General features: G+C 31.6%; 2 protein-coding genes and 1 long non-coding RNA gene across 19 annotated transcripts; 1 reads left to right on the forward strand and 2 right to left on the reverse strand.

Moving 5' to 3' along the window:
• Positions 1-3,622: 3,622 nt before the first annotated feature.
• On the reverse strand, positions 3,623-10,033 carry LOC108209857 (uncharacterized). 17 transcript variants are annotated; one of them, XR_010289257.1, is made up of 13 exons: positions 9,307-10,028; positions 9,184-9,234; positions 8,991-9,100; positions 8,716-8,842; positions 8,332-8,549; positions 7,837-7,929; positions 7,555-7,626; positions 7,397-7,468; positions 7,103-7,176; positions 5,651-5,714; positions 5,436-5,523; positions 5,263-5,337; positions 3,623-4,010 (listed from the first exon to the last, which is right to left on the reverse strand). It is a non-coding gene; the product is annotated as an uncharacterized LOC108209857 (long non-coding RNA). The 17 variants fall into 17 exon arrangements; XR_010289256.1 differs by having other exon boundaries at positions 3,921-4,268; positions 9,307-10,027; XR_001804734.2 differs by lacking the exon at positions 3,623-4,010 and adding an exon at positions 6,671-6,997 and having other exon boundaries at positions 5,111-5,337; positions 5,651-5,899; positions 9,307-10,033.
• A 1,530-nt stretch (positions 10,034-11,563) lies between these two features.
• On the forward strand, positions 11,564-12,202 carry LOC108207805 (uncharacterized). The gene is made up of 2 exons (XM_017378235.1): positions 11,564-11,984; positions 12,153-12,202. Exons 1-2 carry the CDS (start codon positions 11,564-11,566, stop codon positions 12,200-12,202), a joined length of 471 nt encoding a protein of 156 aa, XP_017233724.1.
• A 1,538-nt stretch (positions 12,203-13,740) lies between these two features.
• Positions 13,741-14,743, reverse strand: LOC108207806 (transcription factor DYT1). The gene is made up of 4 exons (XM_017378236.1): positions 14,537-14,743; positions 14,275-14,451; positions 13,980-14,159; positions 13,741-13,812 (listed from the first exon to the last, which is right to left on the reverse strand). Exons 1-4 carry the CDS (start codon positions 14,672-14,674, stop codon positions 13,741-13,743), a joined length of 567 nt encoding a protein of 188 aa, XP_017233725.1. The 5' UTR covers positions 14,675-14,743.
• Positions 14,744-16,207: the final 1,464 nt, after the last annotated feature.

A 16,207-nucleotide genomic window follows, 5' to 3' on the forward strand; every position in this document is an offset into this window, starting at 1 on the left:
ATATAATATAATAATAATATTCAAAATTCAACCAGAAAAAAATCGAATTAAATCATTAACTTAAAACGGAGGAAGCATGTCATTGTCAAAAAGCACACAAAAACATTTTCCATGCTAAAGAAAAAAAAATTAAAAATCTAATATCCAAGAAAAGCCATGACTCACATATAAAGCTAAATAACTGACAAATGGGGAGAGCAGTAGACATTAGGCAGGGATCAATTATAGTAAGGAAGTTGGTAAATTAACTGTTCGAACTGGTTGCCTTATATGATAAACAACTAGTGAAAAAAGCCGCGCTTCGCGGCGGCGATAAATTTTGATACAAATCAATATTATAATAGCATAAAAATTATTTTGAGTCATCTTCCCGTTAAACATGTCACTAATAAAAAATATTATAATTAGTATAGAAAATTGTTTAAATGACCATCATGTCAAACACAATACTAATAATAAAATTACTTCGAACTCCCCCTCCCATCAAAGATAATATAAATCCATAATCATTATTTTAATGATAAAATTAAATATTATAATTTAGATCAAAATTAGTTTGAGCTGCTCTCTTGTCAAACACAATACTCATAACAAAATATTATAATTTAGATATTCGTTTGAGTCGTTTTACTGTCAAACACAATACTAATAAACATTATTCTAATTATAATAAAATTAAAGATTATAATTGGATTAAAATTATTTTGGACCGTGGTCCCGTTTTAACGAAAAAAATATATTATAACATAGATAAAAAAATTATTCCAGCCACTTTCCCGTCAAACATAATACTAATAAAAAATTTATTATTATTTAGATAAAAATTATTTTGGGCCGCCTCCCGTGGCCGTCAAACACAATACTAATCAAGAATCATTTACATTATCATAAAATCAATATATGATTCCTATTTTATGTATCATATTATATTTGTTAATTATTTTATTTTATGATTTCTATTTATTAGTTAAAAATTATTATTCTTTTATGGTTTTAATTTTTTTGCTATTAGTTCTTTTAATGATAATAATCTTTACTATCCTTTATTTTATATTCAAAATTTAAGAAAATCATAAAACTAAATCGAAAATAAAATATGTATTATCTTACAAATCTTAAATATAAATTGTATTTTATTAATGATTGTTAGTTTAAATTAAATATAATCCTATTCCTTTTAGGATTCCTAAATAAGAAAAGAATTGTATTACCTCTAGAATTCAAAAAGAAAAGAATTGTATTGACTTTTGGAATCCTTGAACCTGATTTTTTAAATTATAATTATATTTCCTATCCGAAATTTAAGAAAATTATAAGAAGAATTTTATTATTTTTAGAATTCAAAAAAAAAACTATATTATCTTTAAGATCCTTGAACTTTAAGATCTCAAACATGTTTTCATGATAGTGATGCTATCTTTTTGATCATCATTATGAAACGACTACAAACCTATTTAGACAATTTGTGATTATATATAATTTGAAAAAAAAAACTAATAAAATAAGATTACAAATCTTATAACTTTTGAAAATAAGAATTGTATTTTTTTTAATTATATTTGTTCTATAATTGTTATTTTGAATAAATGGAATCCTACTCTTTTATGAATCCTAAATAAGTAAAAGAATTGTACTATCTTTGTAATCCTTTTATCTATAGAATACTTGAACCTGGTTTATAGATTATAATTTTATTTTATATCCAAAATTTAGAAAATTATAACTGAATCGAACAATTCTAGAGACGCCAAGTCAACGTCCTGCTTAATTTTAGATTAGAATTTTATTTACTATCCAAAATTTAAGATTATAATTTTAGTTTAAATTATAATTATATTCTATCTAAAATTTAAAAAAATTATAAGACTGAATGGACGTCATACCTGCACAGGACCAGACTGCTCTTTCTTGATTGGACATGCAAGCACCACTCCCTGTCTCGTATGTTAGTTTGGGAGCGTTGGAGGCTTGCAGCATTAGAAAAAATTTCTTGAAATGGCTCGGGGTTTGGTCAATCTTAATAGTAATTAGTAAGCAAAAATTCTTGTGGGTTGTTCGACCCGGAGTCATTCGTGGCTCACAATGGCTCGAACCTTTTCCTGATGGGCTGCTCGAGTGATAGGATCATACTATTTTTTTATTCTTAAATAAGTAAAAGAATTGTACTATTTTATAATTTTTGAAAATAAGAATTGTACTTCTGTAATAATTTGTATATTAATGTATAATAAATAATTAGAATTGTATTACCTCTATGATTCCTAATATCTTGATTCTTTTATATTATCTTTAGAATCTATTAAAAAAAGAATTGTGTTATCTTTAGAATTGTATTAAACCTGAATTTTTAAAGTATAATTATATTTTTTACCCGAAATTTAAGAAAAATTAGAAGATTGAATCGATCGAACAATTCTAGATATCATCTTTAGAATTCAATAAGAAAAAGAGTTGTATTTACTTTTAGAATTCTTGAAAGAATTGTATCATCTTTAGAATTCAATAAGAAAAATTCAATAAGAAAAGAGTTGTATTACTTTTAGAATTTTTGAACTTGACTTTTTGAATTGTAACTATATTTGAAAAATCAGAAGACTGAATCGAGCAATTCTAGAGACACCCGCATCCTTCTTTATATATATTGATTGATGATTTTTTTAAATATAATATCTCTTAGATACAGTATTGAAAATTCTAAATAGTATCTTAAACAACAAATAGTTGTTAATAATTTGTTAAATGTTAAATTATCTGCCAAAAGGCATAATTTTATAAATAAGGGCTTTGCAATATTTCCGGTTCCATGTATTTGAGCCATATGGCTTGTAGATATCATATAATATAAAATAGTTTAGCCCAAAGATCTGGTTAATTACTGGCCCAAAATGTGGCCCACAATCCCATTAATACAACAAAACCAGACTGATCCACATTTTACAAAGGCTTGCTTTGTCTGTTTTGTTGGGCTCAGAGTATCTAAAAATTACAATACCCATTCTTATTTCTCCTTTTATATATGACTAGCAATCTTGCCCGTGCTTCGCACACGGGTAACGCTCGTATTTTAATATATAAGTAATTGATTTTAATGTGTTCTTAGTTGTGATGTAAACTAATATTTGCTTCGCACACGGGTAACGCTTGTATTTTAATATTTAAATAATTGATTTTAATATAATGGGATGTTTTTTTTAACGTTTGTATTTATAGTTTAATGTGTTCTTAGTTGTGACATAGACTAATACAAATATAATGGGATGTTTTTTTTTTACAATGCAGACTTATATGCCTTACAAATTAATATTTGCTCTAATATTTTTTGGATGAGCCAAAGTCGAACCCGGGTCTCTCGAGACAACAGAAGATAAACCCACCACTTGGCCTATCTAATCGTGCTCGGGATGTTTATAACGCTGCGAATCACATTTCTTACTCTTTGACCCACACTCTATTATTAATCTTTCATTGACGTTTAAGTCATTACACGAAACTTAATATAAGATGCTGTAGACGGCCGGAAGAATAGTCTTCAAAATTCAGGCCAATAAGCATAAACCAGTGAGGCATATACAATTCAACCGATCCATGATATCATGAATAAGCTATTGTAATCATGCGAAAATAGATAAATGTAATATTTCAATTACCAGAAATTCTCCCCCTCTGGATGGAATTGAAAGTCTGAGATGAGCCAAGAAGGCTTCTTCTGCTGGAATGATTTAAACATAGCAGATTATTTTTCATAATTGATAGTGCATTCCAGCAAGTTAACACATCTACTTCCTCTTTGGCGGTGAAAAGCTTTCTCTCGAGTATTCAGACCGAGACATTCTTGTTCATGAACACTGGTATTATAAACCATCAGCTAATCTATGCTCCTAATATATGGACTACTAAGAATGGACAGTGCTTAAGATGAATTAAGAAAGACAGAAAAACTAATCCAAGCGACGTCTGATTGTAATGTATCTAACTCGAATCCTACATAAGCTTTAATGCAGGATCCATAGCTGCATAAAATCATCACTGAAATGTTATCAGTGAAAACAACAATAAATAAAACAATACTATTCAAATCTGATTACATATGCATTGTAATTACACATTCTCGGAGACATGAACAAAGCCTGATTGTAACGAAGTTCACGCTGTCACTTCCTTAACAGTGGAGAATAAGTGCAAAGAGTAATGAAATAAGTCATACTTCTCCTCATGACAGAAGTAGTTCATGTGACATATTAGGATATAAGCTCAAATGAGTGTGTTTGCTGCATATTAAACAATTAAACAATTAGAAACTGTTTAAATTGCCTGTAACATGAGATCTTAATTTGTAAAAGATGAGCCGTGAACTTGCAGATTTTTTCAGCTCAATCTGTTATGACAGGCCATGTATGACCCTAGACGAAACACTATAAATAACTGCAGTGTTGGAATAAACAGTTTGTGCTTTGTACGTCCAACTATTGCATGCTTAACTAAAGCACAAACATTTTTAGTAAGAACATGAGTAGTTTGATTCTCTAAGCTGCCTGCCCACAAGAGGATGGTATAGTGAGATGCATTAAACTGTATTTTTCTTAGTCTTGCTGAATAAACATTCCTATTCTCCACTCCATATTACTTATCTACTTCCCAAAACAACTGTGCATCAAGAGCAAGGCAAGTATCCTCTTTATCAGTAATATTTATGAATAAAATTCATATTGATTCCTTAATTGTACAATGTGGACCACTGTGCAGATGACTTGAAAACACTGGTGCACACAACCAAAATTCAAATCTGGTGCTGACAATTATATATACTGGTTTTTAATTTCTACCTATTAAAGTAACACTCACATAGTCAATGCTACATCTTAACTTGGCTGGATGACAAAAGATTTCTTATAGAGTTGAATCACGACTGTAGTTGAACAAATTCTAAATTCCAACATATGTAAAAACCAATGTCTTATTTTCTAATGCTATTTTGTAATGTCCTGAGGTGGTATTCATTTAGTTTAGTTTTGCTAATCAGAAGATCATATTATTTTAAACTCTGATAGGTACTGGGATTAACTCTAATATGCAACAAAAGAACAGGGTAATTTAACCAACCGCAAAACCATTCATCAAGAATATAATAATAAATAATCCGAATCATCATTCAATAAGTTCTGTAAAAACATAACTAATAATTTAGTTAACTAACATCCATTGCGAATAGATTCAAATTTCGAATAAGATTGAAAAATTAGCCACTGAGGTTGCGAGGATGACCTCCCCATCCAGTTGGAGCAAGGAGTGTTCATTTCCAGCAGACCTTTTGCAAGGAGAAAGTTACGTCTATTTTTCCTATAACAAAGCATTCATACAAATCACGGATAACATTGTAGACACAAATATCCATCCAAACAGAAGTTATAAAGCTTAGATTTTCCAAAGAAGCTTACCAATTTAACTCTCTTTGAAGAAGACCTAGCAGTTCCCGGGTTGTCGCCGCCTTGTGAGACTTTGACGGCAGAGGTCTCAAAGGCAAATCTGTTCACATATATCTGTCATATGTAATAGTATACTAACTCTTGTATATTCTAAGCTTGGTGCTGGCAAGAATCACGATGACAGTTGAGAAGATGATTCGAGGTGAAAAATTCCAAGTGTCGCCTACCTTATCCTTTTCCTCTTGTGCAGTCAATGCCTGATCACCCCATATAGTCACAGTGCTTGAGTACCTGGACAGTCATAGACACATGAGACGAAATAACCCATAAAGAATTGTTCATCAAGTAGACAGTGGTTAGTAGACTCGAAACACACTTTCCTTTCATCTGTTATCCTGAACTTAACGATATTTCTCGGTCCATAACTGTATCGATCTCCTGAACATGGTGGTAGTTCTCAATAACTCCAATCACATCTGTTTTTGCATGACAGATAAATTGCCAAATAAATAGAAGTGTTATAATAGTGTAGTGCAATCCTTTGTACACCGAGTGCTGTGTGGCTAACCTGTGAGAATTCGGGATTTTCTTTATCTGGATAAGATTTTCTTAATAAAATTATTATATATATATAATTATAAATATAATATATATAACTATATGACAAAGAATCTCATTTTTGATATAAAAATTTCAATAATTTTAGGTGAGTGGTAATTTAATTATATAATAAAATTTTAGATAGTGTATATTATTTGTATTTATATTTATATTTTTATTAAATATCATAATATTGAGGATATATTTACATATAGACATCAACAAAATATGACTTAAAATATAAATAAATATTAAATTTAAATTTGAAATTAATTTAATAATACAAATAACCTCAATTTAAAGAATATGGACAAAGATATATAATATATATTGAGAAAACAATTTAGAACAACCTGTTCTTTGCGCGGGTTAAAAAGCTAGTTAATTCTTAAGGTGCAACACATTCAACCATATTATATGAATTCACTTTATTTTTTACTACTTTTAATCTACCCATATGAGTTATTTAAAGTGTGTGTAACAATTTAATATTTGTACACATGCATCGATATAATTAATCCGATACTAAAATACATTATTATTATTATTATTATGATTATAATGTCAGTGAAGTACCTATAAATCATAGTCAGAATGATTTTGATTTAGCAAGTATGTCGAAAACGTGAAATATTAATGGAACTTACTAAACCAATAGATTGTGACATGGTTTTCTTGAAGAATTGTAGAGGATTGTTTTAGTCTGTTGCTATCTCTATATAATTCTTCCCATCACTTTTCCCCCAACTTCTTTAAATGGAAGGTAGTGGAGCTCGAAAATTGATGCACCATGGAATTACATTAATTCAATTGTGTCTAAACAGATTTAAGAGCTGGCACTGGTGGCTTTTGGTATCAATCGACACTTCCTTTCTTCTAGCTGGTCAATGTGCTGCTGTTCTACTTGGGAGTTACTCTCTTTTGTTATATATTATGCAACTTACATTTCAAAAGCTTCTAATTGACATAAAAACCTGTGAGAAAAAGTAATAATAAAACTATCTGTTTGCCTCCCAAATACCTGCTAATTCTATCTTAATATGCTACCTGACAATAAAACTTGTGAGCAAAAGTAATACCATGTGCTTGAGCCGTTTGCTTGAACCCACCAATCTGATTAATTCGTTCGGTGTAGCAGCCGTAATCCCAGAACCTGTCATAATAGTAATATTTTTAAGCATGTTAAAGCAAGTCGGAAACCTAAGAACTGAAAGTGGATCATAGAATTGTTACATGCTACAAATAATCGAACATAGTGATTGAGAACAATACGTGAGTTTAAACCAGATAAATGTGTGTCTAAACCAGATAAGTTTCATGTAACAAAATACTACCACATGTTTGTGGTTGTTGGTCAGAATAGTTTTTTTTACCTGCAGCTTCGGAGTGTTGGTAGGGTACAGGGTAAGTCTTGCCAGCAATAGTTGGAGTTACTAAACGTGAACCTGGATTACAAAGAATAAACAGGATCATACTGTTAAGTTTTATATTTGAGATCGACACATGAGTACAATATTGTGTGATTATGTACCCTTATGTTGCTGTATTCGGATGAGCATTTTCACGCAAATCAAAGAAGCCTCATTAGCAGATGAATGAGAACCTGGATTACAAATCATAAAAAGTAGGAACTTGTTAAATTAGTGGATATGAGAGCGATACGTGACGACAATATCATGTGATTATGTACCAATCCATCACTCTGATGAAATGGTATGCTTGGTGTACCATGTCTAATTGCAAAACCTAACATCACAGTCATATGCAAAGAATGTTAAAGCGAGAAAATGTACTGAGCTGTTAATATTTGCACCTGAACATTGCACGGAGTGGGAAAGTTGTTGGCAAATCTTATCAGCATGAGTTGGAGTTTCAGAACGCGAAACTGGCACTGTCCTGTTAGATGCTGCAAGTAACAAAAATCATTGTTTCTGAACCATACTTGACGAAGAAAAGACTACGATGTCCCAATCAAACCATGTATTGTACTATCTTTGATAGTTCGTATGTCAGGTAAAGTGGGTGATTCTAAACGCAAAACTGGATCATTTTGATAAATGTTATATCTATGTAAGAAACTATGTACCAATATCACGATCCCTTCTGTTGGCTGCAGAAGGCTATTTTATGTGAGTCATTATTTTGTACAAAATCAAAAAGAAATCCATGTATGAAAATATAAAACACCTTTGCCCCAAACTAATTACAATTGCAATTGACAATGAACTAAAACTAAGAGACTTAACTTTTAACTTTATAATAATAAAAATGATTCAAAAACTATTAAAAAATGGAATTATGTACACACCTAGTGGATGAAGTGCAGGAATCAGTCACAATTTTCAGGATGATTCCGATCCGGTGGTGATATTGTTTTTTAATTTCTAAATCAGCCTCAAAAGAAGTATGTCACATGAATAGAAAAATGCAAATTAGTTGGATCACAAAGAGTATACTGCAGTGGTTGGGGAAACAAAACGTCAATAGGATCAGTATGATCATTATGTGAACAACGTCTCCGTTGTCCTGTCATCAACAAAAAAATGCAAATGAATGAATGTCACTGCCTCACTGCAATTTGAAATTCAAGGAGGAATCGTGCCTGAAATCGTGGCTCGAAATAAATGTCTAAATGAAAAATATTAAGTATCATTAACAACACCATTAGAACACTACATATTACGGCCAGTACCTGGTGGCTTCGAATCAAGTGCAACACCACGACCAATTACAGAGCTTGTAGTTGGAATGATACTTGGATATATGGAACATAGGGTGGTCACGCTTGGAAGACGTAGTGGGAACCGGTGTTATACTGCCTACAACACACAAAGTTTCATATAAATGGATATCATCCGATGAACATGCTTTCATGTTCATTTAAGCAGAATTGTATGTATGCTGGCAAAAAAAAAAAGCAGAATTGTATGTACAACAATCAGAGAAACAGTTTTGTAGATAACATACCACTGGTAAACTGTCCAGTATATGGATAACTGTTCTCAGTCAATTGAGTAACGTCAATCCCATACTCATACTTGTTAGAAGCGCAAGACATATCCTGCGTGTGACGTGTCCTTCATCCGAAATCAATGAGTTAAAAATCGATGCAAGAGTAATATTAGGATTACACAAACATCATAGAAGAAGGTGAACTCACCATTACGTACTGAAGAAGGAGACAGAGTGCCCAAAGGAACACGCTTACGACCTGTTTGTGATAAAACCAGAAGTTACAACAGCACATAAGTGGTGAGAAAGCACAAACCGGCACAATACAAACCTTTCTGCTCCACTGAAGAAAACATACACAAAACAATGATAGACTCAAAATCAGCAGGCGGTGAAGACGGACAGCAGTTTTGAATCAGTTATGCTTCCATCGTGGTGATACCTGCTGCCTGCAAACTAAGTTAAAAAATAACTGCCCGGACATTTTGTAACACAATGAGAAGAATATGCAAACCGACCATTATCCATGGCCACTACTCTGAATGTGGATCGGAATGAGAAGAGCGTCTCGTTCTCAGAAGATAGCCTCGTCAGAGGTGTGTGGAATTTCGAAATCGCTCGAGTAACCGGCTGCTGAAACTACGGACTGGCATAACTGAACAGCAAATTGAACAGTACATTGTAGCATATGGGTACAACAGTATATAAGAGTGATCTGCAAACTAAAAACCCAGATCCAAGTAGAACCATACAGCAGTAAATCATAATGGTCTCATCATACCTACTATATGTATACGGTGAAATCGAGAGAGAGAGATGAATACCCTTGAGAAATCACGGGGAGCAACACCGGATAGATAAAAGGAATGGGCGGATGAGATGAAGATGAGGAAGAAGATGATGGAGAGATAACCCGGTTGGAAGTATGAAGACCCATCTTAGAGATTCGATAGAGAGAGCGCGCAGAGAGATAACTCAAGGAGAGTAACCGGCTGCTGAAACTACGGACTGGCGTAACTGAACCGCAAATTGAAATAAAGTTATTGGGTCGCCCGGTGCATTGTCGGATCATCCAGCAACCAATGCAAAGCAGTAGTAAAATGCAGCGGGTCGGTATCCGCTTTGTAATGGATGCTCCAAGTCGCTTGGCTAATTACGCTGAACACCCTGCAGGCAGTTAAATTTTCTTTAAAAGAAAGGGTAGAAAACGTCATTTGGCAGCTGCTTTGTATTCACAAATTAGGATTATATAGATCATATTCGGTTATTCACGCCAGCAAATGATAAATTCGGTAATAATTACAACGGATTTGACATTTAATCAGACCATGTCTCCTTGATAATGGATAAATTCCGTAATAGTGATTTTTATTTGATTGCCCATACTTGCCGATAATATCAATGTTGTGTTGTGTGATCGGAGGGTATGATACAGATGATACAGACTAAATATCTATACATATGGTGTTAAGTAGGAATGTTGACTAACCTAGCTGTTCGCGGCTTAATAAAAATTTGGTTCGTTAAGAACTCGAGGTGTCTATTTGAGAGAATTTATTAATTAAAAAATATAAATGGGGTTTTCACCTGAGTATATATCTGTGTATGTACATGTATGGTTTGTTTGAACAGAAACAGTGCCAGCAAGTGCTATTATATACTTATATATAATAAATAATAAGCATGGTCCTCTGGTCCAAAAGCTTATCATCCGTTGGATCTTATATTGAACAAATAAGCACCGTTAGATTGGAACAAAATTAAATTCTGTTCTAGAAGGCAACTGATATCTACTTGCATGTTTATAATTCCTTTTCTGAATCCAAAACAAATTCTGTCTTTCACATGTATATGATTTTTTTTAATCCTAAATAAATATTTCCTACCAGTTTTATTCGTAGAATCATATAAATCTCACCGTCACAATTTTTTTATAATATATTTTAAAATTAATAAGCCGGATTTATGTGAGGAACAAATACAAAAACTTTTTCTTAATCCAAAATAGATTCTACCTTCTTATTGCATATTTATGATTCCTTTTCTTAATTCAAAACAAATTATGTTTATCAATTTTAATTTAGAACCATATAAATTTTTTGAAAAATATTTAAATCACATTATAATAATTTTAATATAAAACACATTTATTTATATAATCTAATAGGAGTTGGCATAATGTATTCCACTCAAAATATATTAAAATTTGATAGATAGAATTTAATACTTTGGCATGATACATACGAGAAAAGGAATTGCTTGATTAAAATAATTTATTTGAAACCATTAATGGCTGTGATGATGTATTTACCAAAGTTCTAACTTACAAACAAATCATAATTTCGAATTTTATTTTATTGAAAATTTTAATTTATTATTTATAAATTAAATTTTTCCACACCATTTAAAATATATTTAAAAAGTTTATAAATAATTAAAAAACTCCCGTGCCTTGCACATGCTATAAGCTAGTATCATTAAACACGTGTACAGTAACTAAAACATATAGAAACTGCAAAATCAAAAATATGTATTATATATACATGCACATACCCCTTGCAAAATCAATAAACAGGTAAAAACACACCATGGCTTCCTTTCATAGTCACCTTCTCACAGTTTTGCTAGTTTCCTCTTTTTACTTCTGCACCTTGGGGTCACTTGATAGCCTGCTTGAGATCTACGGGTTACCAAGAGGCCTCTTTCCCCAAAACGTGAAAAGCTATAGCCTCGACCAAGATAACATCCTTAAGATTGAACTAGAAGCACCATGTCTTGTTATGTTCGAAACATATGTGTTCTATGAAAAGGTGGTCAGAGCGAATCTCACTGAGAGAAAGCTCTTAGGGGTCAAAGGATTATCAAATAAAGAGCTCTTTATCTGGTTACCGGTCAATGCCGTTGTAGTTAACTACCCTACTGCTGGTGTTGTTATGTTTGACATCACGGTGGCTAACAAGACCATACCCTTGTCCCATTTTGAGAAACCTCCTTCATGCAGATCTGAAGGTATAAGCACACGCAAATTAATTAATAATTACAGATATATCATATTACATTTGTGATTTTGCATGAGGTCTAATTTGAGATTGGTGCCCAATTTGATTTGGCAAGATATTGCATAAGAGTAGTGGCTTGGAGTAGATAATTAATTCTGATATATGTTGAATGGCGCAGGTCAAATGCCATTGAAACCCAGAGAAGGTGGCAGTGGGGTTTGGATTTGAGAGAATGAAGAAGGGGTCTAGTTCCAGTATGCTAGCCCGTTTTTCTTTAATATCCTTAGGAGGATGTTGAAGTGACTAATTTCTGGAAATTATAAAGTGTTTAGAACAAAGAAATTGTTGGAGTTATCATTTCTATAAAGTATTAATAGTTTTGATCTTAAGAAAAGATCTCTTGCAGTAAGGTTGATCTTGGTAATTAAGCGTCATGTATTTCTTTTGAAGTTTTGCCTTCATCTCTTGCCAAGTAGCTATTGAATAGCATGTTGTTTGATTTTCACGATGTGCAAGTCAGAAAATAAACTTTTTGGAGTCTGTTTAAAAGTGATCTTGTTCGTATATGCATGCTTAATTGGCAGGAAACAAGTTTGGTGCTGTCAAAGAAAATAAAAGGATAACTTTTTGCTACTTTTTAAGTTGATTGAATCATGAAAATTTGGAACATACTATACAGTATTACGCAATTTGTACTTATCTTTCACGCATAGATGCATGCCTCTGCACATGGAAACAATTTCAAAAGAATGAAGTTACACGGGGCAGTTCTTTTTTATTAGTTTATAAAAGTCCCCAAGAGTTGCTCAATAAATCGGTTGATTGGAATAGCGAAGTGTTATTGATTTTGTTAAATTCATATTTAATTTAAATATTTAAATTTTATATATGTTATAATATTACATAATAATATTACAGGAATTTACATAAATGTTTCCATATACATATGATTATAAATTATATATGTTATTGTCACATATTATATTTTATACATAAATTAGATCGAGTTTTTGTTCAAAAATAAATTTGTTTGTCTATAAATTTAAATGTAAACCATAAGAATAATTGAATTTATTGTTTTTATAATTCTTGAAGATATTGAGTATGTAATTAATATTTAAAATATCAATTTTTTTTCTTTTGTAAAATTGATATTTTGCTAACTTTACTTAAATATGTGTTAGATTATAAAAAATAATTTAATATAATAATTTAGCTTTATATATACAATATATAGTAATTTTCATTATGGATTAATATATTGAAATTGCCAAAAAAAATGTACATAAATTTGATCCCATAAACAATTACAGATATTCAAGAAGTGATTAAAATGTACATATTCTTTTCAATTTTAGTTGAAGGATTGATCTAGGTGTTTGGTTTTCATACAGAAAAAAAATGAAAAAATTATATGATTATTTTATATTTCATTCTTCCAATATTACATAATTACAAAAGATTCAAATACATTTTATTTATATTTTGCAAATGAATATAGTTTTTAAAAAAATATTAAGATATAAAGAATATCAAAATTAATTTGATTTACAAAAATTATTTTCTATTTTTAACAATATGTTACATATTATTTTTAATTTTTAGTGATTTCAGACATAATTATAAATATTTCCTAACATGCTGCAGTTCTTGATTATTTGAACACTAGGCTGAGCATGCCATGCATGCAGTTCTTCATTATTCGAAGCATGTTTTTAGTAAATTAGCTACCATACCGATCGATCTGTCTCTCTTGGTAGTTCTAGCTAGTAGGTAGTTACGATTTCAAGCAATAACTCTTTTATTTTTTCAGTCGCTTGCATTCCATCCTCCATGACCTGAAATGAGGAAGAGAGAATTAAAGATTGATGCATTTTTCAATCTGTTTGCAGATTGGCAAAGGTCAAAGTCTTAAAAAATGTTCAAGCACAAGCTACACTAGCATGAAAAAGATAACCCAGATTCACAATATATATTCACTTCTCTATTGTGGATATTTACATACCTCTATGTGTGAAGTAATAAGAACTGCCCCTTTTGAGGTAATGGCACTCATATCAATAGGAACAAATCCAAGGACATTCATGGCTTCGAATATTGTAGTAATTAGTCCACCTCTTGTCTTCTGGAAAAGTAGCTTTACCCAGAGCTTATTTGAATCAATTTTGGACACCTTTACTTCAGGCTAGGTTTATAGTAAAGCAAAATAATTAATTTTGATGTGTGCTCACAAGCTAGAAGACATGCATGCATATACATTTGCAAACAGTTTGGTGTGATAAATACTAGTTCAGAATCACCTCTATTCCCCAGTTCTCCATTTCTTGTGCAGAACCAACCTCAGACATCTCCATCTTTTGTTCATGCTCATTACTTGTCGCCTCCATTGAAAGAATTTCATCACTAAGCTCTTGTACGTGGCTCTTAAGCTCATGAATGTAACTGATGGCATCTGTTATTATGGCTGGCTTGGTCATCTGCAAAAGTAAACAAACCGCTTTAAATTTAATTCATTATATAAGGAAAAAATCTGTTTATTAAATAAAGAGAATTGCTTATTACATTCGTGATCTTTGGAACCAATGCTCTTAGCTCTAAGAGTCTTGAGCCTAGCTTCTTGCGGCGTTTCCTCTCCGCCATAAGGTTTGGGGATTTGAATTCAGAATCCTGATCATCTGAGTGCCTGCTGCCTATACCCATTATCCTCTCAAAGTTTGCTTCTTAAACCAAGGAAATTATTTAGACACAATAAGACTTATATGGAGAGGAGTGAGGACTCTTTACTTTAGCTGGAGAGTCATGATTATATATGCTTTGCGAAAGTAAGCTAGCAGTTAAGTTAAATGGCGTGGATCAGTTAATTTGTTTTAGCAGATGCTCCTCATAGAAGAAACATTGATTTTGTGTGTTTGTGGGTCTGCAATGCTGAGAGTATCTTCTTGTTACAGTTTGTTGGTAGTCAACCTCCTGCTTAATCATCACAATTGTTATTTCGAGATTTCATTAGCTAGTAAGATAAGCGCGCTGATCACTTTGGCATGAATTAAAGTGAGAGACAATTAGTTACCTCCTTTAAGTCTTAAGTTGTTGGTGGTCAAATATCACAAGTTGCACATGACTTGAATTGAATTTCTAATAAAATACTTATATCTAAAAAGTATTCAAAAAAAGTTTTAGAAGCTATTTCATATCCATTCATTTATGGTGGAAGATAAATTTTCAGCAAATTAATATGCAAAAAGTAGTAAGTTGTTTGATCGACCGGATTAAGGAGAATCTAATATAGGAATTGTTATGCAGAACCTCTGGTAAGTTTTATACCAATATAAAACAGCACAGGCAAGCGTAGATAACACAAGATTAAGTTCTTTGCATAGTTTTATAACATCTTAAAGATTATAAAATTATTGAGGTGTTTTTATTGCATCTTAGAGCATCTCCAACGGTCTTGGCTATAATCGTTGGCTAACGGTCGTGGCTATAATCGTTGGCTAAATGGGAGCTGGAAGAGCATCTCCAACCATCTAAAACCCTTGGTTAAAAGGTGAGTTGGCATACTTAAAATAAAAAAATTTAGCCAACAGCTCCAAAAACTCAACTCCAACCATGTTCAGTTGTTGTCTATAAATTTAGCCAACCTCCTGTGAATGGCTAAATTTGTCGAACCTCTACAGATCTGTAAGAAAATCTATAAAAAGATTGTACATCATTTATTATCATATTGAACTGATATATTCTATTTTAACAATTTAAAATATTAATAACATACTATTTTTAAATTATAGCCAACCAATATAGCCAGTACCATTGAAGCAAAATGTCATACAGGTTCAGCAAATTTTACATAATGTCTTAGAGGTCCAATTTAGCCAACGATTATAGCTAACGCGGTCGGAGATGCTCTAAGACATTATGTAAAATTGCTGAACCTGTAAGACATTTTGCTTCAATGGTATTAGCTATATTGGTTGGCTATAATTTAAAAATAGTATGTTAATAATATTTTAGATTGTTAAAATAGAATATATCAGTTCAACATGTTAATAAATGATGTGCAATCTTCCTACAAATTTCTTATAGACCTGTAGAGGTTCGACAAATTTAGTCATCCATAGAAGGTTGGCTAAAATTATAGACAATAGCTGGGTATGGTTGGAGTTGAGTTTTTCAAGTTGTTGGCTAAAATTTTATATTTTTAGTATGCCAACTTATTTTTTAGCTAAGAGGTTTCAA

The sequence above is a fragment of the Daucus carota genome, chromosome 2, assembly GCF_001625215.2.
Source record: "Daucus carota subsp. sativus chromosome 2, DH1 v3.0, whole genome shotgun sequence".
In the NCBI taxonomy this organism is placed as follows: Eukaryota; Viridiplantae; Streptophyta; class Magnoliopsida; order Apiales; family Apiaceae; genus Daucus; species Daucus carota.

Bases quoted from the DNA above. Each gene is read 5' to 3' on its own strand.
- LOC108207805 (XM_017378235.1), top strand. From the start codon at position 11,564: ATGGCTTCCTTTCATAGTCACCTTCTCACAGTTTTGCTAGTTTCCTCT. The intron at 11,985-12,152 runs GTATAAGCACAC...TGAATGGCGCAG, and splicing joins TCCTTCATGCAGATCTGAAG to GTCAAATGCCATTGAAACCC.
- LOC108207806 (XM_017378236.1), bottom strand. From the start codon at position 14,674: ATGGGTATAGGCAGCAGGCACTCAGATGATCAGGATTCTGAATTCAAA. The intron at 14,452-14,536 runs GTAATAAGCAAT...TTACTTTTGCAG, and splicing joins TGGTTCCAAAGATCACGAAT to ATGACCAAGCCAGCCATAAT. The intron at 14,160-14,274 runs GTGATTCTGAAC...CTATAAACCTAG, and splicing joins TGGAGAACTGGGGAATAGAG to CCTGAAGTAAAGGTGTCCAA.